This window comes from Delphinapterus leucas, chromosome 20, assembly GCF_059928025.1.
Source record: "Delphinapterus leucas isolate spDelLeu-1000000601 "Yukka" chromosome 20, BTC_Dleu_Yukka2, whole genome shotgun sequence".
Classification (NCBI taxonomy): Eukaryota; Metazoa; Chordata; class Mammalia; order Artiodactyla; family Monodontidae; genus Delphinapterus; species Delphinapterus leucas.
In genome coordinates, this window is record NC_143148.1 from 1,360,200 (window position 1) to 1,386,401 (window position 26,202).

At 45.6% G+C, this 26,202-nt stretch overlaps 1 protein-coding gene across 1 annotated transcript; it reads right to left on the bottom strand.

Annotated features, from left to right (window-relative positions):
* Positions 1-6,169: 6,169 nt before the first annotated feature.
* ZNF671 (zinc finger protein 671) lies at positions 6,170-11,014 on the bottom strand. Its single transcript, XM_030761397.2, is given in 4 exon segments — positions 6,170-9,153; positions 9,156-9,491; positions 10,107-10,229; positions 10,841-11,014. Coding segments are annotated over 4 exon segments (1,365 nt in total). The 5' UTR covers positions 10,875-11,014; the 3' UTR covers positions 6,170-8,281.
* Between the last annotated feature and the right edge of the window lie 15,188 nt (positions 11,015-26,202).

Below are 26,202 nucleotides of genomic sequence, written 5' to 3' on the forward strand. Positions count from 1 at the left end.
TGGAGCAATACTACTTTGCAGTGATAGTTAAAGAGGACATTAAGAGTACTGGAATAGGGACTTCCCTGGCAGTCCATGAGTTCAATCCCTGGTCAGGAACTCAGATCCTGCATGCTGCACGATGCACGGAAAAAAAAAGAAGTGCCTGGAATAGTAAAAGTAAGAGAGAAATTGAGGTGTCATGTTTATTCACTGCTCTAACAAATGATCATCGGGCACAAACTGGATTTTCAGGATCTTTTTCTAGGTGCATGTGAGAAATTCAGGCACAAAAGAAACAAAGATCTGCCTTTGTGCAGTTTCTATTATGTTTAAGAAAACACAAGAAACATGAAATAAGAAATACTAAATTATATAGTATGTTAGAATATGTTGCAATGGAAACAAGGAGAGAAGGCGATTTTCCTGAGCAGAGGGGATGGGATGTAATATTACACAGAGCAGTAAGGAAGACTCCTTAATAAGAGCACCACTGAGCAAGGATGAGCCCTGTGAGGTTTTATGTTGTTGTTCTATTAAAAGATAAGTGAGGTACATTAAAATTTTGAGGAGATCATTTGAGCAAACATCAGTTCAAACTGGACAGCCCCAAACCAAACTAGGGGAAAGACTTTTGCAGAGCAGGAAGGGAAACAAAACAAGGAAATTATTTGATTGGCTCTAGCTTAAGGCATAGCCTTATTTGGGAAAGCCTAGTGGGCTGTTTTTGATCAGTTGTTCTTAAGTTTCTATTTCGTCCCTTGGAGGCATTTACAAGAATTTACTCTGGTTCAGGTTTCCCTTTGCTTACAAGGCTGATAAAACATTGGAGCCACCTCAGTCTAATGGCTTCCTTGTTTAATTACAGTTCCAAGCAAAAGAAGCAGGTGCTACAAGGTTTCAGTGTGTGGGGCTCCCACAGGTGTCCTCAGGAGGTCCAGTCCTTTTAGCCATTGGCCTGCTTGGCTCACTGCAGAGACTCTCACTGGGTGTCCATTAGAAAACTTAACCCTGCTGTTCTCTTAGAGTCTGCATATCTTCAGCCCCACAGACTGGGGCTGAGAGGCAGGCAGCCTGGCCTTTCTGAGACAACTTCTCACAGTTTCATCTCTGCACTGACCCTATCCATTAGCATCACCTAGGGACCCATTGGAAATGTTAATTCTCAGTTCTGAACTCAGACCTATTGACAGACACCTTGGAAGAAAGGTCCAAGTACCAGTGTTTTAAGAAGCCTCCAGGGGCAACACACCATTGTAAAGCAATTATACTCGAATAAAGATGTTAAAAAAAAAAAAAGACGAAGCCTCCAGGGGCTTTCCTCATGGCGGCGCAGTGGTTAAGAATCCACCTGCCAATTCAGGGGACACGGGTTCGAGCCCTGGTCCGGGAAGATCCCACATGCCGCGGAGAAACTAAGCCCGTGCGCCACAACTACTGAGTCTGCATTCTACAGCCTGGGAGCCACAACTACTGAGCCCACGTGCCATAACTACTGAAGCCTGTACGCCTAGAGCCCATGCTCCACAACAAGAGAAGCCACCACAATGAGAAGCTTGTGCACCGCAACAAAGAGTGGCCCTGCTCGCAGTAACTAGAGAAAGCCTGCATGCAGCAACAAAGACCCGATGCAGCCAAAAATAAATAATTAATTTTAAAAAAATTAAAAAAAAAAGAAATCTGGACTTGGTTCATCACTGGTTCCTTCTGAGGCCTTTCTCCTTGGCTTGTAGATAGTGATCTTCCTTTCTTCACATGGTCTTAATTCTGTGCGCATCTGTATCCTCATCTCCTGTTTTTATAAGGGCACCAGTCATATTGCATAAGGGTCCACACTAATTACCTCATTTTAACTTAATTATCTCTTTTTAAAATAAATGTATTAATTTATTTATTTGGCTGCATTGGGTCTTCATTGCTGCGCGCAAGGGCTCTCTCTAGTTGCGGTGAGTGGGGGCTACTCTTTGATGCGATGAGCGGACTTCTCAGGGATTCTCACAGCAGTGGCTTCTCTTGTTGCAGAGCGTGGGCTCTAGGCACGGGGCTTCAGTAGTTGTGGCATGCGGGCTCAGTAGTTGTGGCTCGCGGGCTCTACAGCGTAGGCTCAATAGTTGTGGCGCACAGGCTTAGTTGCTCTGCGGCATGTGGTTATTTCCTGGACCAGGGCTCAAACCCATGTCTCCTGCATTGGCAGGTGGATTCTTAACCACTGTGCCACCAGGGAAGCCCAACATATGAGTTTTTTTTTTTTTTTTTTTTGGCTGCACCGTGTCTTAGTTGCGGCACGTGGGATCTTCATTGCTGGTGCGGAATATTCGTTGCAGAATGCGGGATCTTTAGTTGTGGCGTGCGGGATTTTTAGTTGCAGCATGCGAACTCTTAGTTGCATGTTAGTTGCGGCATGTGAGATCTAGTTCCTTGACCAGGGATCGAACCCGTGCCCCCTGCATTGGGAGCACAGAGTCTTAGCCACTGGACCACCAGGGAAGTCCCCAATATAAGTATCAATCTTTATTGAATTCTAGTGTTGTTTAATTGTCTGAGACTCACTTCCTGGATGGCTCCTCATTACTGTTACATTATTGTAAATTTTAACTGAATTATTAAAAGGATATTCTAAGTTTGTTTCTGAAGCTTATTACAGTCAAGCCATTCAAGATGGCTGCTGAACCCTGGCTTGTTCTTGTTCTCTGTACATCCCCTGATTGACCAGTCCCTGCTTCACTCACACGGCTATCCAGTCCTCTTAATTATAGGACTTAATCAGTAACTGCTTATGTGCTTGCCCCCGGCCTCATCTGCTGGTTTCCCTGGTAACTGTTGAGGCAAACTGACGTCAATTCCTCCTATAAATGGTAGCCTCTTTCTCCCCCAAGTAGCGAAGTTTGCTGCCATGCCCTGTCTGCTATCACAGTGGGATGTTGCTCCAGGACCTTTTACTTCAGTCTTGTAAGATCCCCTATCCAATAAACCATTGATATCTCTGTCACTGACTCTGGGCTGTCTCTTCAGTCTTGAGGCTGGGAAAGTACAGAGCTTGCAGGCCTGGGGGGTGCAGCCCAACACACAGTAATCTATCTTTGGATGAAGGTCGAATGCCCTATGACCTGCAACCAGGAGATTATGCATATTGAAAAAGACATCAGATAAAGGGCTCTTTACAGCCACGTTGGAAGGGGCCATATCAGGCCACCTCTCCTGAATGCAAGTCTTTGTTTCTAACACTCGGCTTCAACTAAATGAGACCAGCACTACCAGACCAGGATGAGAAGACAACATTGGAAATAGAGAGCTGACCCAAAATGCCAGACCAGGCCTGTATACTAATTACTTTGTTAATTGCTCAGACTTCTCCTTATGAACCAAATTTATTTTCCTTGGGCTCAATAATATTCAAGTTTCAAAAATTCAATTCAATTTCTGGGTTTGTGACCAATTACCTATGTCCAGCACTTCTGGACTACCCCAGTGGATTTCACCTCTCCAGGGTTCAGACTGGCTAGCCCTTAGGGATTTATCTTAGAAGAAATTCTAGTGCTGTGTAAGCCACTCCCAATATCACTAAATTGGACCCTCTAACATGGCCTATTAATGATGCCTGTTCTGAAACTTCCCTGGTGGCACAGTGCTTAAGAATCCACCTGCCAATGCAGGGGACACGGGTTCGAGTCCTGGTCCAGAAGATCCCACGTGCCACGGAGCAACTAAGCCCGTGCGCCACAACTACTGAAGCCCATGCACCTAGAGCCTGTGCTCTGCAACAAGAGAAGCCACTGCAACGAGAAGCCTGTGCACCACAACGAAGAGTGGCCCCCGCTCACCGTAACCTGAGAAAGCCCGCAAGCAGCAACGAAGACCCAATGCAGCCAAAAATAAATAAATAAATTTATTTTTTTAAAGGGTATTATCTAATTTTATAAAAATGGTACCTGTTCTGAACCTGGACCCTAAATATTCCTTTTCGCAGGATGTTAAATATATTGGGTCGTTCGTTCCTAATGGGATCCAGTGGATTTATGGAACAAGTTTATGGTCTTGGCTCCTCCTGAGTTGGTTAGAAAGATGCACATTTGGCTTCCCTTGGGCTTAAAGTCATCTATGGGTAGCCTCAGAAACAGCCCCTGCCAACTTGCCTTTAATGTGGGCTCACTGGGTTCTATCGGTTTTCCAACATGATTATTTGGCCACAGTATTTATTCCTTCACTTAGAGTAGAAGATTTCATTATTCACATAGAGGCTTTAACAAAATTCTCCCAGCAAGACTTAAACGATAGTAATCAAGCCATTAGCTTGCTCAATTTGGAAGTCTCCATGATAAAAGTGATCCTACAGAATTGCATGGCCCTCTATATATCAACTGCTTCCCAAGGGGGAACTTGTGCTATGATCCATGATGAATGTTGTGTTTTTATAAAGTCTGATGAGTCTTTTTTTTTTCTTTTTTGTGGGCCATTTTTTTAAAACTCTTGATTGAATTTGTCACAATATTGCTTCTGTTTTATATTTTGGTTTTTTGGCTGCAAGGCATGTGGGATCTTAGCTTCCTGGTGAGGGATCGAACCCACACCCCCTGCATTGGAAGGTGAAGTCTTAACCACTGGACCACCAGGGAAGTCCCTGATGAGTCTTCTAAGATAACCCATCTTATATGAAGAATCAAATTTCCACTCTGATTGATACCAGTTTGTGGGAAATACTAGGAAAATGGTTTGGTTCAGGAGGATCTTGGCTTAAATCTTTACTAATCATATTATTACTCCTATTGGCAATTTTAATTCCAATAATGCATTACAGTCAGAGTGAGGCAACAACCATACATAATGTCTGCCCATAAATTCCTTCATAAACCATGCTTTCACCTGCAAGCCTTCTATAGTATTACCATATTTCTGTAATTATATTGCCCTTTAAGTTTTTTGTTAGCTATTTAAGTTATAACAATACACTGATCATCAGGGCCTAGCAACTATAAATTTTTTTACGCCCTCACGTCTTTGTATTACCAATATCAATAAAAGTGAACTTGGGGTCCCATCTGGAGTTCATGAGACCCTGGCCTGCCTGTTGCTCAGTCATAATCCTCCACATTTCCCTGGCTGGTTATAATCAGAACAGGTTCTGAAAAGATTAGATTCCTCCTTTTTGTAATCTTAATACTTAAAAAATTAGTTAAGACTAGGATGAATTGAATTTGTCCCAGTTATTTGAACAGATTACCTATTTTTTTTACAGTGATCCATCACAATTTTAGTAGCCACTCCATCTATCTTCTTGTTAATGTCACTTTTAACGAACCACCTGAACATTTTTTTCTGATTCAATTCTGAGGTTTCTTTCATCTTATTTATATTGTTACCTTTCTTCTGAATAATCCTTACCTTTCTCCCCAGCATTAAGCCCCCCTCAACAGAGTTGACTAAGGAGATCCATAACATCATGCCTCACATCATACTGTCTCCCGTTTTGTTTTTGTTTTTGGCCATGCCGCGCAGCTTGTAGGAATTGACCCCGAGTCATCGGCAGTGAAAGCGCAGTCTTAACCACTGGACCGCCAGGGAATTCCCTGGTCTCCGGTTTTATTGTGGTGTCAATCATCAGCTGGCTCAGAGGGAGGGAGATAAAAGGTACAGTATCATTCTGAATCATGGGGTGCCATCTACAGCTCTAATATCCTCTAGCTGCTTCCTTGATGGCTATATTTTTGCTAGAATAGGGGGTGGGAAGCAGCCAAGGAACCATATTCTTGGCTGACATCCCCTCAGTGTATTTTTTTTTTAATTTATTTATTTATGGCTGTGTTGGGTCTTCGTTTCTGTGCGAGGGTTTTCTCCTGTTGTGGCAAGAGGGGGCCACTCTTCATCGCGGTGCGCGAGCCTCTCACTATCGCGGCCTCTCTTGTTGCGGAGCACAGGCTCCAGACGCGCAGGCTCAGTAGTGGTGGCTCACGGGCCTAGTTGCTCCGCGGCATGTGGGATCTTCCCGGACCAGGGCTCGAACCCGTGTCCCCTGCATTGGCAGGCAGATTCTTAACCATTGCGCCACCAGGGAAGTCCCCACAAGTATTATAATTGAAGATTTGCAAGACTCCACAGAACGGACTCCTATGAGGTTTTCTTAAAAGCAAAGCATGGGAGGGACTTCCCTGGTGACCCCCCGCTTCCACTGCAGGGGGCGCAGGTTCAATCCCTGGTTCGGAAACTAACATCCCACATGCCGCACAGCGCGGACAAAAAAAATAAAGCAAAGCAGGTGACATAGAAAGACAAAGAAAATGCAAGACTATATTGGGGGTCAGAGACCTCCAGGCAGTTTCCCAGACTCTTATTCACACAGTGCTGTGATTCACTTCCAAATTAAGCCACAGACATCTGAGTGGTGAACTGTGGCTTGAGGAGAGCTGAAGTCAGAAGATACCAGCAGGGATTTTTATGCCCTTCTGGTAACAGTCGAGCCAGACTGCAAAAACATTACCATTAGCAATCAAAGTGACCCTAGTGTCGTCACAGGATTTTTGGATATCAAACAACACAAAATAAATCCTGCTGTCCTTATCTTAGCAAAGGGTCAAAGCCAGATATTCAGAAGTCCCCAGAGATAAAGTTAGAACTTTTCCAGTCCAGTTTTAAACAAATTCTACCTTACATGAAACAAATGCACAATATATCAAAATTTATGGGATGCTGCTGATATAGTACTACTTACAGGGAAACTTACAGAATAAATGACTACATTAGAAGGGGGTTCTCAAATAAATGACACAGTCCACCTTAAGAAAATAGAAAGGACAAGCTAAATCCTACAGGCAGCCCTATAATAAACCTCTTTCAATGGGAGTCACCAAGAACACAGGATAAGTCACAAAACCCACATCTCTGGAATCCTAGATCTCCATTCTCTCAACCATTTTCCTGCCTGCACAGCAATAGCCTTGACTTGATTCACTGAATCTAAGGGAATCCACAAAATGTTTATAGATTGTCCTGCAAGTGATATTGACCATAGGATAGATAATAGCTCTGAAGGTCCTGACAATTTCTGTACCTTCTCATCCTACACAGCCATAGCATGGGAATATCTTAGCAGGTACCTTTAGCAGGTACATCTCTCTAGGGTGTTGTAATCTCTCCAACTACTTATTATTCACACCCAATGTTTCTGAACCATATGGTTTCCACCTGGCACCTGTAGGTCTTCCAGCCAGTGACACCTGCCTACCGAATTCTGAACTCAGGCTCCTTGGCAGGTACCAGAGGCCAGCTGCCTCTTAATAATGCTTGGGAATATGAAACATTCTATAGGAACAAGGGACCAGCTGCTCTACTTCATACTTACTTATGGACCCACAAATAAAACTAGCCTCCAGGCCACATGGTATGTCTCACAGAGCCCTGAAGTCATTCCTAGAAGGTCTTGGGTAGCAATGCAAATTGGGCCAATAGTGGACAGCTATTCTTTGCCATCATGCTGTCCTCTCTGAAGCACAGAAAACCAAGGATTCCCACAAAATCTGTTTATCATTTCATGCTAGTAGAACACAGTTGTGTCCTCAACACACTCCACACAATGAACAGAACCCTCAAGATTAAAGGCAGCTCAGAGTAAGGACTTTATTATTGTACAAACACGAGCAAATGTGGGACACAGAGTTCCAGGGCTGCGGGACTTGGACACTGTATACATCCACAATGAGACCAAGAAATACACGAAGGTAAATCTCTGCAAGCTCCCTGGAGAGCCCATCTTATGAGCTGATTCTTTCCACACCTAAGCCAGTCAAAGGGTGAAAATGAGGCCCCCTGTAGGCCACTGACGCCAGTCACGACTCCTTCCAGGGACTGGAGAGATGGCAGAGGTCTGCTTGACTAAGCTTGTAACTGACACACCCTGTGGGACTTTGCCAGATGGGAACAGCAGGATGCCTTCTACCAACTGGGAAAGGCACTAAGCAGTTTAGAATGTGCGCCACAGCTCCTGAAAGCACCTCACGTGCGTGGCACTCATCAGGAATCTTTCTGTTGTGGATGTTTGTATGTATGAGGTTTCACTTCTGACTGACGGCTCTCTCACAAAACCCACATTCAGGGCTTCACTCTGGGGACAGTTGTTAGGTTGAACAAGGAGACAGCACATTCCCTGTACTCTAAAGCCTTTGTCCAGCATGGACTTCTAGTGCCGAATAAGGTTTGGCCTTTGGGTGAAGGCTTTCCCACGTCTGCTGCACTCACAAGCACTGCTAGGTACTCTCAAGTGTACAGCAAGTTGGGAACGCTGGCTAAAAGGCTTCCCGCACTCACTGTACTCTCACGGCCTTTCTCCAGTGTGAGTCCCCTGGTGGAGAACAAGTGTGTGTCTGTGGTTGAAGTCCTTCCCACACTCCCTGCACTCAGAGGACCTTTCTCCACTGTGAACCTTCCAGTGCCGAATAAGGTTTGGCCTTTGGGTGAAGGCTTTCCCACATCTACTGCACTCATAAGGCTTTTCTCCAGAGTGAACTTTCTGGTGCTGAACGAGTTTGGAGATGCAGCTAAAGGCTTTCCCACATCTGCTGCATTCATAATCACTGCTATGAATTCGCCAGTGTACGTTAAGGTGGGAGCTTTGACTGAAGGACTTCCCGCACTCCCTGCACTCATAAGGCCTTTCTCCAGTGTGAGTCCTCCAGTGCAGAACCAGTGTGTGTCTGCGGTTGAACTCTTTCCCACACTCACTGCACACATAAGGCTTTGCTCCTGTGTGAACCTCCTGGTGTCGAATGAGGTTAGACTTGCTGCTAAAGAATTTTCCACAGTTACTGCACTGATAGAGCCTTTCACCTATGTGAACTCGCCTGTGTTCAACAAGACCGGAGACTTGTCTAAAGAACTTCCCACACTCACTGCACTCAAAAGGCCTTTCTCCAGTGTGGACTGTCTGATGTTTAAAAAGGTCACAGCTTTGGCTAAAGAATTTCCCACATTGGCTGCACTCATAAGGCCTTTCTCCAGCGTGGATTCTCTGGTGCCTTGCAAGTGTGTCTTTCCGAGTGAACACTTTCCCAGATTCACTACATTTATGAAGCTTCTGTCCAGTGCTAAGGGCTCCCCCAAGCTCAGTGCTCTTATGGGGCTTCATTCTGTCATGAGAAACCTGGTGCTGAAGGCCAGAGGTGGCTGGCAAGTCCACTCTGCCCTCACCGTGTAGGTCTTCTCTGGCACATAGATTCTGCAGCTTTTCACAGTGTCCCTGCCCTCATCCCTCCTGAAGAATTTCTCTCCACTGTGCTGCTTGTGGTGCTGGTGAAGGTCTGCACTGAACCAGAACTGCTTCCCATGTGCCTCACATATGTGTGGTTCCTGCCTGGCTTTCCCCCATGGGTATTCAGTCAGGTGTAAGAGGTCTTTCAATATTGGGCCAGACATGTCACATGGGTGTGTTTTCAGACCTGCCACAGGAGTCCTGAACTGTGACACTCCTTCTAAATAAACACTCTGCTCAGAGGAAACAGCCTCAGCCTCCACTCCACACCAACAACCTGAAAGCAGAGAAGTGCCCAATGAGATGCATGTTGACTTTGAAGGAGGGGACAACCCCATCATAAATGTGTCTGACACACCGAGGATAAGTCCATGGGACGGTTTACAGTACAGAGAGGCAGGTATAGGTTGAGGAAGGGATTGCTATGCAGTGCAGGGCCTCTGAAGGTCACAGAATGGGGGAGGCCTCCTGAAGGCAAGGACATGAGGCCAGAATGAGGACAGAATAGAGCAAACAGTTTCCAGTAGGACGTTGGCTGTTGGGACAGGTGAGTGCTAGGCAGAAGGGCATGTCCAGGCCCAGGAAACTCCAATCACAAGTGAGCAGCTGGTGTTCAAAGATTACTGAAGGATATGTGCACATCTCGTGACACATTAAGTGCAGGCCAATGTTGCAGACGAATGCGGAGTGAGCAGTAAGGAGGAATGGATGCAAGGTGGATGCCAGGGGCTAGAAGTCAGACTAGAAATAAGTCACAGTGTCCAGAATGGGGAAGGACAGGTAGAAACAGTGTGTGTCCACAGGCCTTGAAATCAAACACAGGTGGAAACAGTCAATATCTCTGGATTTGAACCCAACCTTGACATCATGCCCTTCCTTGGTGTCCACTCACCAGGTCCAGGTCCCTTCTGAGCCTCTTTCTCTGTGGCTGGAGTCATATCCACCTGGGCAGGCATCCAGAGCTCCTCCCCTTGCTCCAGCTGCGTGACTAAATGTGATCTGGAGGATGCAATTCCTAAGCGAAAACCAGCACTGGTGAGTACTGGCTCAGAGAAACCCACCCTATGACAGACCACAAGTTAAAGAATAATAATTATTACTGGGACTTCCCTGGTGGTCCAGTGGTTAAGACCCTTTGCTTCCACTGCACGGGGTGTGGGTTCAATCCCTAGTCAGGGAACTAAGATCCTGCATGCCACACTGCTAAGCCAAAATAATAATTATAATTATTACAAAAAGAACCATGAAGGAAGCATCCAAGGGTCTACATAAGTAGTGACTATGTGAGTGCCTGTAACCCCTGGTATAATGGAGCCCCAGAAAATGTCACCTGGAGGAAGGGGGCAGAACCTTGGGTACAGGGGTGTCATAATTCTAGACAGATTCACCAGCCCAGAAAGTGACCAAGACTATGGGTTCCATTGGAAAAACTATGTCTTGTGACCCCCAAACCTTTGGCTGCGTGGCTTCGGGGCTGCTCAGTAAGAAGTGAGGACATGCCATAGAGCATAGCCCTGGCAGCCATGGCACCTACTCCAGGAAACATGGCAAGAAAGCTGTGTGGGAAGGACAGAGCTGTCCCTGTGGGAAAGGAGAAAGGAGATGGAGTTGGTGTGAGGGTCTTACCCAGGAAGGCTAAAAGTGCAAAGTTCTCCAACATCACATCCCGGTACAGGAGTCTCTGATCCTCATCAAGGAGCACCCATTCTTCCCGGGAGAAGTACACAAACACGTCCTCAGAGATGGCACAGCCCTGCAAAGATGGGGACAGCAAGGTCCATGAAAAGTGTCTCAAGTGAGTATCCCCACTCTACCTACGCAAAACAATGTCCTGCTCACCCATGTCCCGAGGTCCCCAACTCAAACGAAGTACCAGGCATTGATACCATCGGTCCTTTCTCTCTCCTGACTACCCCCAGTGATCACTGTGTCAGCCCACAGCAACAACAAGCAGGTTAGGAGATAGATGCCATTTAAGCTCTGAGCCTGGCCCAGTTCCCCTGGGGAACCTCACAGCATACTCCCTGGACATACTTCCTAAACCTGCGCTCACTCTTTTCACTTAAGCCCCCAACAACAGGGTCCTAGGCCAATCAGTTTACACTCCCTCCTCTCCTGCGTATCACTCTTTGGACCATGCCTGCCTCACATCTTCAGCTACCTACAACCAACTTTCTGGCCCACACCACAGACATTACCCTGGACTCCCCAGATGTCACTCTGTACACAGCATGGAGAGAACACTTGGCAATACAATCAGGATGCTATCTTGTCCCAAACCTCTAGTGGTCCCCGCTGCCAAAGCCCCCATTCCTGCTTTAAAACCCTCCCAACCTGGCCCTTTTCCTTTCTTCAAATCACGGGCACCCAGAACCACATGCACACCTCAGTTACTCTGAGCTCTCTTCCATTTCCCAGTTGTACACTGTATTAAGTTTCCTATTACTGCTGTAACAAATCACTAGTAGCTCGGTGGCTTAAATCAACTCAAATTTATCATCTTACATCTGGAGGTTGTAAGTCCAAAATGGGCTTCACTAGGCTAAAGATCAAAATGTCAGCAGGGTTGGGACTTCCCTGGTGGCACAGTGGTTAAGAATCCACCTTCCAATGCAGGGGGCCTGGGTTCGATCTCTGGTCAGGGAACTAGATCCCACATGCATGCCACAACTAAGGAGCCTGCCTGCCGAAACTAAGACCAAAAAAAAAAAAAGATGTCAGCAAGATTATATTCCTTCTGGCAACTCCACAGAAGAATCTGTTTCCTTAGCTTTTCTAACTTCTAAAAAACCTCCTGCATCCTTGAGTCCTTGCCCCTTCCTCCATCGGCAAAGTCAGCAACTATCATTCTGACATCTGTTTCATTCCTCAAATCTCCTTCTTTGATTCTGATACTCCTGTGATTACACTGGGTCCACGGGATAACCCAGGATAATCTGTCCATCTCAAGATCATTAGCTTAATCACATATATAAAGTCCCTGTTGCAGGACTTCCCTGGTGGCACAGCGGCTAAGACTTCGCGCTCGCAATTCAGGGGTCCTGGGTTCGATCCCTTGTCAGGGAACTAGATCCCACATGCATTCTGCAAACAAGAGTTTGCATGCCACAACTAAGGAGCAGTGAGCCTCAACTAAGGAGCCTGCCTGCTGCAACTAAGACCCAGCACAACCAAATAAATAAATAAACATTAAAAAAAAAATTCTCTGTTGCCATGTGAGATAACACGTCCAAAGCTTCTAGGGATTAGGAAATGGACATCTTTGGGAGGTCATTAAGCTGCTTATCACATACATGTTGTCCCCACACCAGTCACAACTTTCCTACACCTAATTATCTGAAAATTAACTTTACAACAGACCTCCCCATTTCAGTGGCTGGCATTTCCATCCTTCCAGCAGCTAAACCCAAAGCTTTGGGTCATCTCTCCTTTACTTCCTTCTCTCACAATCCACTTCAGAAAATAAAATCAGCCCTAGTAAAGTAACAGCATGAGAACACAACCTCTGTGCCACCCTCACAGCAATCACTCTGGTGCAGCCCATCAATGCTCATTTAGACTGCTGCAGTAGTCTCCTCCTTGATTTCCCTGTGGTGTGACCATATATAAAAATAAAATTCTCACCTATAACCTCTGCAGCAACTGAACCGAAATGGTCAGAACTCTCATAAAAACTGCCTTCCTGGGACTTCCATGGTGGCACAGTGGTTAAGAATCCTCCTGCCAATGCAGGGGACACAGGTTCAGGCCCTGGTCCGGGAAGATCCCACATGCCGCGGAGCAACTAAGCCCGTGCGCCAAAACTACTGAGCTTGTGCTCTAGAGCCTGCATGCCACAACTACTGAAGCCCGTGCCCCTAGAGCCCATGCCCCGCAACAAGAGAAGCCACTGCCATGAGAAGCCCGCGCACCGCAACTAGAGAAAGCCCGTGCATAGCAACAAAGACCCAACGGACCCAAAAAATAAATATATATATAAATTTATTTTTTAAAACCCCAAAACTGCCCTCTTCCCTTTACACCCACTTCCAACTTAGGGGCCAATCCACCTTCCCCCTCCCCTGCCCTCGAGCCCCAGCTAAAGGCAAGTGATGATGCCCAACTCCCTTGCTATTAGCAAGCTCTGAATAAATGTGAATAATTTCCACACCTACCATCACTCCGTCTCCACCATCACTCTAGCCCTTCACTGTCTGTTCTCTCTGCTGCCAGAGGAAGACTGCTGAGGCTCTGCTCCACTTTCCCCATGGCTCCCATCACCCTCAGAATAGAGGCCAAGACACTCAGCTGGCCATTTCAGGCCTGAAACCTGTCCCCATGTTGTCTCCCCCAGAAAGGAAAGAGACTAATTGTTGTTGGACACTTACAGCTCAGCTTCAACTCCAACTCCAAGCATCTGAACATGCCTGGGACGCCTTCCATACCGCATCTCTCTGGGTTCTACAGAAACTTCTCCATGTAACGATGGCTTAGACGGAGACTGCCTCCTCAGAGCCTGCAGACACAACTGCTGGGACAGGGAAGAGCAAAGACACGTAATCCCACATATTGGGAAGGTGAGGGCTCAGCTATCAGCTTGGCCACTGTCATTGGAGCCTGTGGGCAAAAGGGATGGGAACAGCCCATATCACACCAGGGGATGGAGGTGCTATTCCCGTCTCCAGGATTCTACAACCCCAGAAACGAGATGGGGCACCGGAAGCCCTGCCCCAAAGGGAAGTGCTCACAGAAAAAGGCCCCTCTCCTGGGCCATGATTGGCAGACAGCTGACACCCTGTGGCACTGAGAATTCTGGGTACTGCAGTCTCCACCTCGACATCAGGTGCTGAGGGGAAGCCTGTGGTCAGAAGGTGGAAGGCAAAGGAATTGAGTGCCTACTGTCTTAGTCTGCCAGTTGCTCCCAAGCCTCAGGCTGCATCTCATACCTCAGAGTCTCTGTAACTGGATGAGTTTGGTACCAAACCCAAGTTCGGCTGCTCGCCACTCGAAAAGCCAATACTCGACAAACAAGTGTTGGTGGAAAAGGAAAAGTTGCTTTATTCAGGAGGCCAGCAATCTGGGAAGCTGGTGGACTAATGTCCTAAGACCATCTCCAAGTTGCTGGTTAGGAGACAAAGGTTTTAAAGGCCATGTGAGGGAGGGGCTGCAGGGTGCATGATCCACTTGTGCTCAATTCTCAGATTGGTTGGCATCAAGGTGAAGTTTCGAGCATCAGCAATCTTCTGGTTTCAACCCGTCTGGGGTCTACGTGCTTGCGGTCACCAGTTTTCCTCCGGTGGGGGTCGGCTTCATATAAAATCTCCAGTGCGCGCTTCATATCCTGAGCGTGATACAACGCTAGATGTTTTGGAGGTTCACAGCCTGCAAATCCCAGCCTCATCCTTCCGAATTTGGGACCCAAGGCCAGCAGTTTCACCTCCATGTTGTGAAATGTAAAATGAAGATAAAACCTCCCTAGCAGACCTCTGTGAAATTGTTTAAATATTCCTCAAACATAAACGTCCATTCACTAAAACAGCAGAAAAAAATAGTGCCCATACCTTGGTGAGGTTAAGTATCAAGTGATTAAACCAGTGCAAGGTGCATGATTAGTGCTGAATACATGGTCCTTATCATCACAAACCTGGGCTCTCAGGTACCCATGTGGTAGAAGGTGAGTCAAGGCTGCCTACTTGCAGCGTCTGTCAAAATTCACATACACAGGGCTTCCCTGGTGGCGCAGTGGTTGAGAGTCCGCCTGCCGATGCAGGGGACACGGGTTCGTGCCCCGGTCCGGGAAGATCCCACATGCCGCGGAGCAGCTGTGCCTGTGAGCCACGGCCACTGAGCCTGCGCGTCTTGAGCCTGTGCTCCGCAACAGGAGAGGCCACAACAGTGAGAGGCCCACATACCGCAAAAAAAAAAAAAAAAAAGAAAAAGAAAAAATTCACATACACATACCCTGAACGTACGAGTAGCCTTAACAGGAATGATTTAAAATTTTACAAGATAGCAGTGTACAATCTGTGCCATTTAAAATTATTTCAAGAAAAAAATAATCACACATACAGAATGACGTTATCAATTTCAGGTAGCCAGTTGCACTAGGGATATGTTCTAGACAAGATGATTCAAGATTTACAGTTTAAGAAATATTTTCCTGGGACTTTCCTGGCGGTACAGTGGTAAAGAATCCGCCTTACAGTGCAGGGGATGAGGCTTCGATTCCTGGTCAGGGAACTAAGATCCCACATGCTGTGGGGCAACTAAGTCCGTGCGCCACAACTACTGCGCTCGTGTGCCTCAACTAGAGAGCCTGCATGCCACAAACTACAGAGCCCACATGCTCTGTAACCTACGTGCCACAGCTACAGAGCCTGCGCGCCACAAATAGAGAGAAACCCACACGCCGCAATGAAAGATCCCACATGCCACAACTAAGACCCGATGCAGCCAAAATAAAATAAATAAATAAATAATCTAAAAACCCCAAATTTTTCCCTCAGGATTAAGTACAGCATAGGGTTGTAGCATAATTCTTCTATATCTTACTTTCAAATTCACAATCTTTGAACTTGCATTAGAACCAATCATGTTGTGTTTGGCTTCAAATTCAATGCAGTCTAGCACATGGTGTCCAGTGTCTGACTTCACAGGCTGAGCTCTAGGGGGAGGCTTACCTGGGTTTGCAGCTGGTAACCCCATTACTGATTATAGTACCTTATGCAGAAAGCCTCACTTCTCCAAGCTTCAGTCCCCTCATTTCTGAAACGGGGAAATAACAGTATTCACAGCACATGGTTTTTGGGATTATTACCTGGGGAATTACATGACATCCTCTGGTCATTCTTCCAACAGTGCTTCAAACCCTTCCCAATGGAGGACAGAAAATGACTCCTGACCATCCACATTCTCTTGACTTGATTCAGAGGATTTCAGGTGCTCAATTCCTCCAGGAACCAGAACCTCACCCCCACCAGACCCCCCCTCCCCCAACTATCCTCAGGTAAACTGGCTCCAATTGGATCTGTGTAGTAAGTGGAAGCTCAGCCTGAATTCCCATGACTCAAACTTACCAGATCCAGTCTCCAACAGGATTCCACCACTTGATACTGGGGTCCAAAGTGAGCACTAAACCCTGGGAAAAGGGAAAAATTGCAGTCACTGAATTCTATGGAAAAGATTGCTCCATTCGTCTAGGTCATCTTTAATTTCCCTCAGCAGAAGTGTTTTTGTAGATTTCAACTAAACTTTGAAGTTTTCAGTAATACTGAAAAAATAACTTTGTAGTTTTCAATAAAATACTTAGGAATGAATATAATGAAAGAACATGTACATGTTTCATTATATTCATTCCTAAGTACTTTTTTATGCTATAGATTTGTAAATTTTAATCATTCAATTTTTGCTTTCTGTGTATTGTTAACATATAGAACACAGTTCATTTACATCTATATCCCTGTCTACCACACACACGTGTATTTATACATATATATAAAGAGAAAGAGAACTGTACACAGCACTTGGCTACATTCAGTTATGCTAGTGAGTCTTCTGCATCAATTGATATGATGTGATTTTTCTTCTTTTTTTTTCTTTAGCCTGTTAATATGTTGGAACATTCTTTGCTCTTCTAATATTAAACAAACCTGGCACCACTGAAAGAAATCTTTCTTGGCCATGGTATATAATTCTTTTTACACACTGCTGAATTTTATTTGCTAATACTATCTTAATGATATTTATGTCTATTTTCATGAGGATAGTTCTACAGAAATTTTCAGATGTCTTACAATTTTCTTTACATTCTATTTTTTTAATTAATTAATTTTATTTATTTATTTTTGGCTGTGTTCGGTCTTCGTTGCCACGCGCAGGCTTTCTCTAGTTGTGGCGAGGGGGGCTACTCTTTGTTGCGATGCACAGGCGTCTCACTGCAGTGGCTTCGCTTGTTGTGGAGCACGGGCTCTAGGCATGCGGGCTTCAGTAGTTGCAGTTCGCGGGCTCAGTAATTGTGGCTCACGTGTTCTATAGCACAGGCTCAGTAGTTGTGGCACACAGGCTTACTTGCTCCGCGGCATGTGGCAGGCGGATTCTTAACCACTGCGCCACCAGGGAAGCCCATCTTTACATTCTATTATGTGTTTTATAAAGACAGTTGTATTTGGTATGCAGTTCTAAAATATCAATGTGTTTGTAAACCTTGTCATATGCCTGATAATCACCTTGATTCCTTCTTCCATTGATTGCTCCTATTTTGGTCATTTAGGTTGGAGTTGTATTTGTTGTTCTAACCAATGCGATTTCCTCCTATGCCCTGTGTGTTCCTATGCCCTGTGTGTTCATCCCATGGCAGTTTTAGACATTGAAGATATAGTCTTTCACTCTTTGTTTATTTATTTATTTTTTTTGCTGTACGCGGGCCTCTCACTGTTGTGGCCTCTCCCGTTGCGCAGCACAGGCTCCGGACGCGCAGGCTCACCGGCCATGGCTCACGGGCCCAGCCGCTTCGTGGCATGTGGGATCTTCCCGGACCGGGGAATGAACCCGTGTCCCCTGCATCAGCAGGCGGACTCTCAACCACTGCGCCACCAGGGAAGCCCCAGTCTTTCACTCTTTAAATTTTGGCTGTCACGGGCTTTACAGAATAGAAGGCTGCAATTCTAAAAGAAATACATTCGTTAATTTTCGACACAATATATTTTGCTTGTTACTGATACATTTAAATTGTTCTTGTGACTTCCCTGGCAGTCCAGTGGTTAAGACTCCGTGCTTCCAACACAGGGAACACAGGTTCAATCCCACATGCTTCATGGCACGGCCAAAAAAAAGTTAAAAAAAAATTATTCTTGCCTGTTTCACAAAAATATGCTCCTAATTTATCTCCTATTGGTTTCCTTATTTCTTTTACTCTTTGATACTTAACAGTTCTTTAAAATTTAAATGTCTGTGGATTTTCTAGGATATTTTAAAATTTCTAATTTAGTTTTGCTTTATTTAGAGAATATATTCTATACTGCTTCAATTTTAAAGCTTACTGAAAATTATTTTATGTCCCTAGCATTTGGTTTATCTTGGAGGAATGTACCATGTGTACCTGAAAAGAATGTGTATTCTGCTATAGACTGGAGTAATGTTTTATACATATCTACTGAATCAAGTTAGCTGATGATATTGGTCATGTCTTGTATATCCTTACAGTTTTCCTGCCTATTCTATTAATTATTGAAAGAATTTTGAAAGCCTGTTCTCAGGTACAAATACATTTAGCATATTCATTCATTCATTCATTCATTCATTCATTTGTGGCAGCACCACATGGCTTGTGGGATCTTTGTTCCCTGACCAGGGATAGAACCTGTGCCACCTGCAGTAGAAGCACAGAGTCCTAACCATTGGAGCACCAGGTAATTCCCCATTTAGCATTTTAAAATCTTCTTGATTTAAATTACTTGTTTAATAAGATGTCCCTATGTTACCTTTGGTAATGTTATTTTTCCTAAAGTTGACATTTTCTTATATTAATATAACCTCTCCAACCCTCTTTTTAAAATATATTTATTTATTTTTAGCTGCATTGGGTCTTTGTTGCTGCATGCGGGCTTTCTCTAGTTGCAGTGAGCAGGGACTACTCTTCGTTGCGGTGTGCAGGCTTCCCATTGCTGTGGCCTTTCGTTGCGGAGCACAGGCTCTAGGTGCGTGGGCTTCAGTAGTTGTGGTTCACAGGCTCTACAGCTCAGGCTCAGTACTTGTGGCGCATGGTCGTAGTTGCTCCGTGGCATATGGGATCTTCCCGGACCAAGGCTCAAACCCGTGTCCCCTGCATTGACAGGCAGATTCTTAACCACTGCACCACCAGGGAAGTCCACCTCTCCAACCTTCTTATGGTTAATATTCATGTCTTATTTCATTCCATTCCTTTTAGCATATACTTATGTTTGTAATTAAAGATCATTTGTTATAGGTTGCATGGAGTTTGCCCATGCATTTAATACAGTCTGACAATCTCTCCCTATAATTTAAATATATGAGATATTTAAAGCAATAAAACTGAAAAAGAATTGTGGGTACAAATGTATAATTTACTCGCTTTTATCTTCTTAGAAAGGGATAAATCAGACAAAGAATAAGCATATAAATGATATTAAAAATATAACATTCAGGGCTTCTCTGGTGGCACAGTGGTTGAGAATCTGCCTGCCAATGCAGGGGACACGGGTTCGAACACTGGTCTGGGAAGATCCCACATGCCACGGAGCAACTGGGCCCGTGAGCCACAATTACTGAGCCTAAGCGTCTGGAGCCTGTGCTCCGCAACAAGAGAGGCCACGATAGTGAGAGGCCCGCGCACCGCGATGAAGAGTGACCCCTGATTGCCACAACTAGAGAAAGCCCTCGCACAGAAACGAAGACCCAACACAGCCATAAATAAATAAATAAATAAAATTTAAAATTCACGACATATGTCAATATTTAAAAAAATAATAATACTATAACATTCAGAAGATACACATTCATCTTGATTTTACACTGTTGAACATTTGAAAAATTACATTCACAAAGGGAAAAATGAAGCCACAACACAGATCTCAAGCTTTATGAATTCTCTATGAATATATGCATATTTGTTTACTAGAGCAGTGTAATAATATGATTTATAACAATAAATACGTATTTGGTCTTTTAATTTTTAAAATAAATTTATTTGGCTACGTTGGGACTTTGTTGCTGCGCGCGGGCTTTCTCTAGTTGCAGCAAGTGGGGGTTACTCTTTGTTGTGGTGCACGGACTTCTCAATGCAGTAGCTTCTCTTGTTGTGGAGCACGGGCTTCAGTAGTTGTGGCTCACGGGCTCTAGAGCACAGGCTCAGTAGTTGTAGCGCACGGGCTTGGTTGCTCCGCGGCATGTGGGATCTTCCCGGACCAGGGCTCGAACCCGTGTCCCCTGCACTGGCAGACGGATTCTTAACCACTGTGCCACTAGGGAAGTTCCCGTATTTGGTCTTTGTCCAGGTTTTGGGCACAGAACTCCTAAAACCTTAGGTATTTCCTAAGTGAGAAGAGCAATAAAAATGCCCTTATGAGGTTACTTTGGGAAAGCACAAAAGGATGGTGGGGCTGGTTTCCAGGAGAACCAACCACATGATTAGAGGGTTGGAACTTTCAGTCCTACCCCCTGGCCTCTGAGGGGGTAGAGCGGTCGGAGACTGAGTTCAATCGCCAATGGTCAAGGATGTAATCAATCATGCCTGTGAAATGAAGCCTCCATAAAACCCCAAAAGAATAGGGTTCCGAGAGCTTCCAAGTTGACGAACACATGGAGATGCAGGAAGAGCAATGTGCATGGGAACTCTGCACCCTTTCCCCATACCTTTCCCTGTATGCATCTCTTCCATGTGGCTGTTCTTGGGTTATATCTTTTTATAATAAACTGGTAATCTAGTTAGTAAAATGTTTCTCTGAGTTCTGTGAGCCACTATAAGAAAATTGATTGAACCCGAAAAGGAGGCTGTTGGAACCTCCAATCAGTTCAGAAACCCAGGTGAAAACATGGACTTAATGACTGGTGTCTGAAAGGGTGTGTGTGGGGTGGGGGGAGTCTTATGGGACTGAGACCTTAACCTGTGGGATCTGATGCTATCTCTGCATAAACGGTGTCAGAATTGACTTGAATTATAGGACACTTAGCTGGCGTGAGAGAATTGCTTATTGGTGTAAGAAAACCCACCCATACACAATAGAATTGGTGAGACCATAATCTTTAGCAGCCTTTCTCAAATGGGGTTCCATGAGAGAATTTGTGCCCACAGAAAATGATTTCAGTGGATACTGTCTTAAATACCCGAAGGGAAGTACATGCCTAGGACCAGTCTAAATGCATAGAAGAATAATCAGTTCACTACCTACAATGGATTCCTTGGGATACTAATGCTTAATTCTCTCATAAAATCAACTGGATAGAGTATACAAAGGGGGAATAATATAGGAATTTCAATAACACAAACTATCTTTCCTGGCTGTTTTGTAGCTCATGAAGAAGATCAGAATAATATCACCCCAAAATATGCCTCTTTGACATAAAAATTATTTTGAGCTGAAGGCAGTAAGAAACAGCAAACACAGAAAAAGCTCCCCCTTTTCTACCTAAAGGCAAGATATAAATTCTCCTTTTATTGGAGACAGATTATCAGCCCAGAGACTGGCACCAAAGGAATCTGCAATCAAACCACACAATATTAGGTTCCTCCTCCATATTTACCTTCTCGGTTTGCTGCCCTTGGAAGCCTAAAACTGCTTTTCTTCGTTCTGTCATCTGTCTACAAATTTACTCTTCTTTGTCGAAGATACTAATATAAACTAGAATTCTGAGTCACCAATTCCAGTTACTTTTGGTTTAGGTTTCTCCCATGTGTTGTGTGCTGCACATATTAATATACTGTTTTCTCATTAGTCTGTTTTTTTCTTAAGGAGACCCAGCTGAAAACCTAAGATTGGCAGAGATAGAGTTTTGCCTCTCCTACACTAATTAAAATTACAAATAGTATACAGAAGTGTGGGCAGAAACATTTCCTGTGTTGGGACCACTTGTTAGAGGAATTCTTTGGTAGGAACTTCCTGTGAGGCAAGAAGCCTGTCCTCCTTGGAACATTTAGTCAAGAACAAGGAGACGGACTTCCCTGGTAGTCCAGTGGCTAAGACTCTGTGCTCCCAATGCAGGGGGCCCGGGTTCGATCCCTGGTCAGGGAACTATATCCCACAAGCCACAACGAAGATCGAAGATCCTGCCACAACTAAGACCCGGAACAACCAAATAAATAAATAAATAAATAACAAAGACTAAAACACAAGGAGGCACCCCAATGTTCACTGCAGCACTATTCACAATAGTCAGGACATGGAAGCAACCTAAATGTTCATAAACAGAGGAATGGATAAAGCTGTGGTACATATATACAATGCATTACTCAGCCATAAAATGGAACGAAATTGGGTTATTTGTAGAGATGTGGATGGACCTAGAGACTGTCATACAGAGTGAAGTAAGTCAGAAAGAGAAAAACAAATATTGTATATTAACATATATATGTGGAATCTAGAAAAATGGTATAGATGATCTTATTTGCAAAGCAGAAATAGAGACACAGACTTTGAGAACAAACGTATGGACACCAAGGAGGGAAGGGGGGTGGTGGTGGGATGAATTGGGAGATTGGAATTGACATATATACACTATCGATACTATGTATAAAAGAGATAACTAATGAGAACCTGCTGTATAGCTCAGGGAACTCTACTCAGTGCTCTGCAGTGACTTAAATGGGAAGGAAATCCAAAAAAGGGGTGACATATGTCTACATATAGCTGATTCACTTTGCTGTACAGTAGAAACTAACACAACATTGTAAAGCAACTACCCTCCAATAAAAGTTAATTAAACACACACAAACACACACACACACACACAGAGGCTGGGACAATCTATCATATGGCATTTGAGGGATTTTGTGGCTTTGGCAAGACTGAGTAAAGTGGAATCACTCCTGGCACTGGAGGAGCTTTTCAGTGTGTGTTTCTCTTAGAACAGGTTGTTCAAAAGCAAGGGTAACTGTCATCAGGCAGCTATTTTACGACACCCCATCTTCTTCTGCCAGGCCAGGTTCCTTGTGCCCTACAAAGCATTCTCCTCTTGCAGACACTGGATAAACAGAATGCCCCTCCTTTGTGGAGGGAAGTCTCAGAAATGCCCATCCTTCCCCCCCCACCTCCATCCACAGCCCTCCCCTCTCACCCCAAGGACCATTTGAAATAACATACTTAAGATTGCTACCCATGGGACCTCCCTGGTGGCGCAGTGGTTAAGAATCATCCTGCCAATGCAGGTGACACATGTTCAATCCCTGGTCTGGGAAGAGCCCACATGCTGCGGTGCAACTAAGCCCGTGTGCCACAACTACTGAGCCTGCATGCTAGAGCCCACGAGCCACAACTACTGAGCCCACGAGCCACAACTACTGAAGCCCGTGCGCCTAAAGCCTGTGCTGCGCAACAAGAGAAGCCACCACAGTGAGAAGCCTGCGCGCCGCGACAAAGAGTAGCCCCCACTTGCCACAACCAGAGAAAGCCCATGCGCAGCAACAAAGACCCAACGCAGGCACAAATTTTAAAAATAAATAAATTTATATATTAAAAAAAGGATTGCTACCCCTAAATCTGATCTCCAGGCCTTGACCTAGTCCAGACCACTCTCTACACCCTGTGGACATCTCCAACCCAGCCCCTTCTCCAGAACGACAGACCTTCCAGTCCAGCTGCTCATGTGACACCTCCACTCTGGGGTGTCTCAGAATCAACCATGTCCACTCTGAAACCTGCTCCCTAGTTTGACTTCCTGATTTCCATTTTCAAAATGTCCATGAAAACAAAAACGAAAAAATTTAAAACATGTTTTTTCACTTACTATCAATCACAGCCTCATCTGATGCAGGAGGAAATGTTGTTGGTGGTATCTTTAAAATATATCCAGAACCTGATCACTTCTTCCCCCTCTCCTGGCTCTCGAGTCCATCCACCGTCAAAACATTTCTTGAAGCCGCTGCAGTAGCGTCTTTACCAATCTCCACGCATCCATCCTCACATTCCCTGCCCCAACCTAGTCTGTTTCGCCCAGCGCAAAATGTGGGGTAGTTTTAAAATCTCCACTCAGATCAAGTACTCCTTCTATTCGAAACTCTTATGGCTCCCAGAGCCCTCAGAATGAAAGTACAACTCCTCAACCCAGGTGTGACTCCTCACATCCTGCTCGGTGCTGACACGACACGGATCCCCGATCTCCCCAATGCCTCTGGCTCAGTCCGACTTCCAAGCCTTTGCACCTGTCGGTCCCTCTGCCTGACCCCCTCTCACACGCACAATCACACTGTCAGAAACAGGGACCCCACAATCCCGGACACCGGGCCTGGGGTGCAGGCACGGGAGCAGGCGCCCCGCACTCGGGGCTTTAGTGTCTGGTGGGGTGAGGGCGCTGAGGGCCCGGAGGAGCGTGTACCTGAGGGGGTTCCCTCAGCGCGGCCGCCGCCATCGGGGTCTGTGGGCGGAGTGCGCCGGGAGAGGCAGGCATCCGGATTGAGGACCTGGATACCGCGGTCCCAAGCCCTGCCCCGGCGGCAGGGTCAAGGCAGGCGTCGCCACCGCCGAACTTTGTCTCGCCTCCGAGCGGCGGGGACAACGCCTACTCACGCGTCTTCCCGATTCCTCCACCCTCGGTCCAGACCAAGCATTCAAGAGCCCCCTAGCGCTTAGATCCTCACAAGAACCGACAAAATGTCTGGTTGCGCCTAAGATGCCGGAAGTCCCGCTCCGACGTCTTCCGCACGCACGGTAACGCCCCTCTCCCGGGCCTTCATTGGACGTGTGGCGCAGAGCCTTCTGGGTAATGTAGGTCTTGGTGAACCATCGGCCTAGGCACAGGTTCAGTTTCACGGCCTGGGCCTGAGCTCCTGGGGAAAGGCTGGGTACCACAAAAGGGGTTTTTAAGTGGTACACCTAATTCCCGAGGATGGGGCGAGGCTTAGCTCCTCTTCAAGGGCCCGCACGCAGATTCCGTGGATTGCTGTCTGCACTAATTAAATAAATGTTTGGAGTCATATTATTTCAGATAGTCTGGAAAGCTGCAAAACCAAAAGGACACACCACACCAAGTTTCTCTCATCCATTCATACCTGGGAGCTAGTAACCATTACCTTGTTGCCTTTTAAATACATTCTGGGGACTTTCCTGGTGGTCCAGTGGGTAAGACTCCACGCTCCCAACGCAGGGGCCCTGTGTTCCATCCCTGGTCGGGGAACTAGATCCCACATGCATGCCACAACTAAAGATCCCGCATGCTGCAACTAAGACCTGGCACAGCCAAAACAAATAAATAAATGTATTTTTAATGTTAAAAAATAATACATTTGGACTGAAGCTTTAGGTTCAGTGTTGTTACTTCCAGTTCTTGTTAGGGACAAAAGAGGAAATATTCCAGACAGGGCCATGGAGTGGAAGAAGAGAGAGGGATGTTGAGGTACTCTGGAGCCAGTAGATAGATTTCCTCAGAAAACTTTTCTCCTGCCTGTATAATCAGTGATTGTATTCATCCCAGGAAGTAGCACTTTTTTCCAGGTAATATTTCTTACTTGGTATACTGAGACGGGCTGGGACCTGGGACCCTTTGCTGCAGTGCTGAAGTTCTTGCACCTGGACACACCTCTCCTCAAGCAACAAAATACGAAGAAATTGTATGGGACTGAAAATAACTGCGTGCATGTGCGGTTGGGGCAAATTCTGGAACCAAAAGATACAAAGAGACCAAAAAAACCCAACTGCCATTTTTGAAGGGCCTGGAGCAAAAACAGGGTGTTGGGAGCAAGAGCAGGGTACTGTGCAAGCCCCCCTGCATACAGCACCACATAAGGTGGGCAAAACACCTAAGCTGCCCCTCCAGCCAGACGCCTGGACAGACCCATTCCCTCACCCCATATAAGGAACAAGCTTGCTCCCCCTTGGGGATCCGGCAAGCAAGGGAACTTGTTGTTTGTTCTCACTGCCCCCTGCTGCAGCAGGGGCCTCAATAAAGCCTTGCCTGAATTTCTTGTCTGGCCTCTAGTCAATTTCTATTTATTGGGGAAGGCCAAGAACCCTGGTCTGTAACAATACCACCATATATAGAATTGCTTAGAAAAGAAGTGCTACCATTCGAATGCTATTTCCTGCCTGAACAGTGACCATCATCGTCACATTGGGAGCATGAGCCCAAAATGGGTCATATGATACCTGAGATAAATGTTTGGGACACCATGAGGTCATCTCCTTGCTGTGACGTGATCACCAGGGGTGTGCACCAGGTATCTGCACAGGGAGTTGACATTATCAGTGAAAAAAATTCCCGAGAGTTATTGATAATGATTCTGCAGCTATTTGAAGAGAGTGGAGAAAATAGCTCTGAGGAAACATTTACAATAGCTGTAAAAA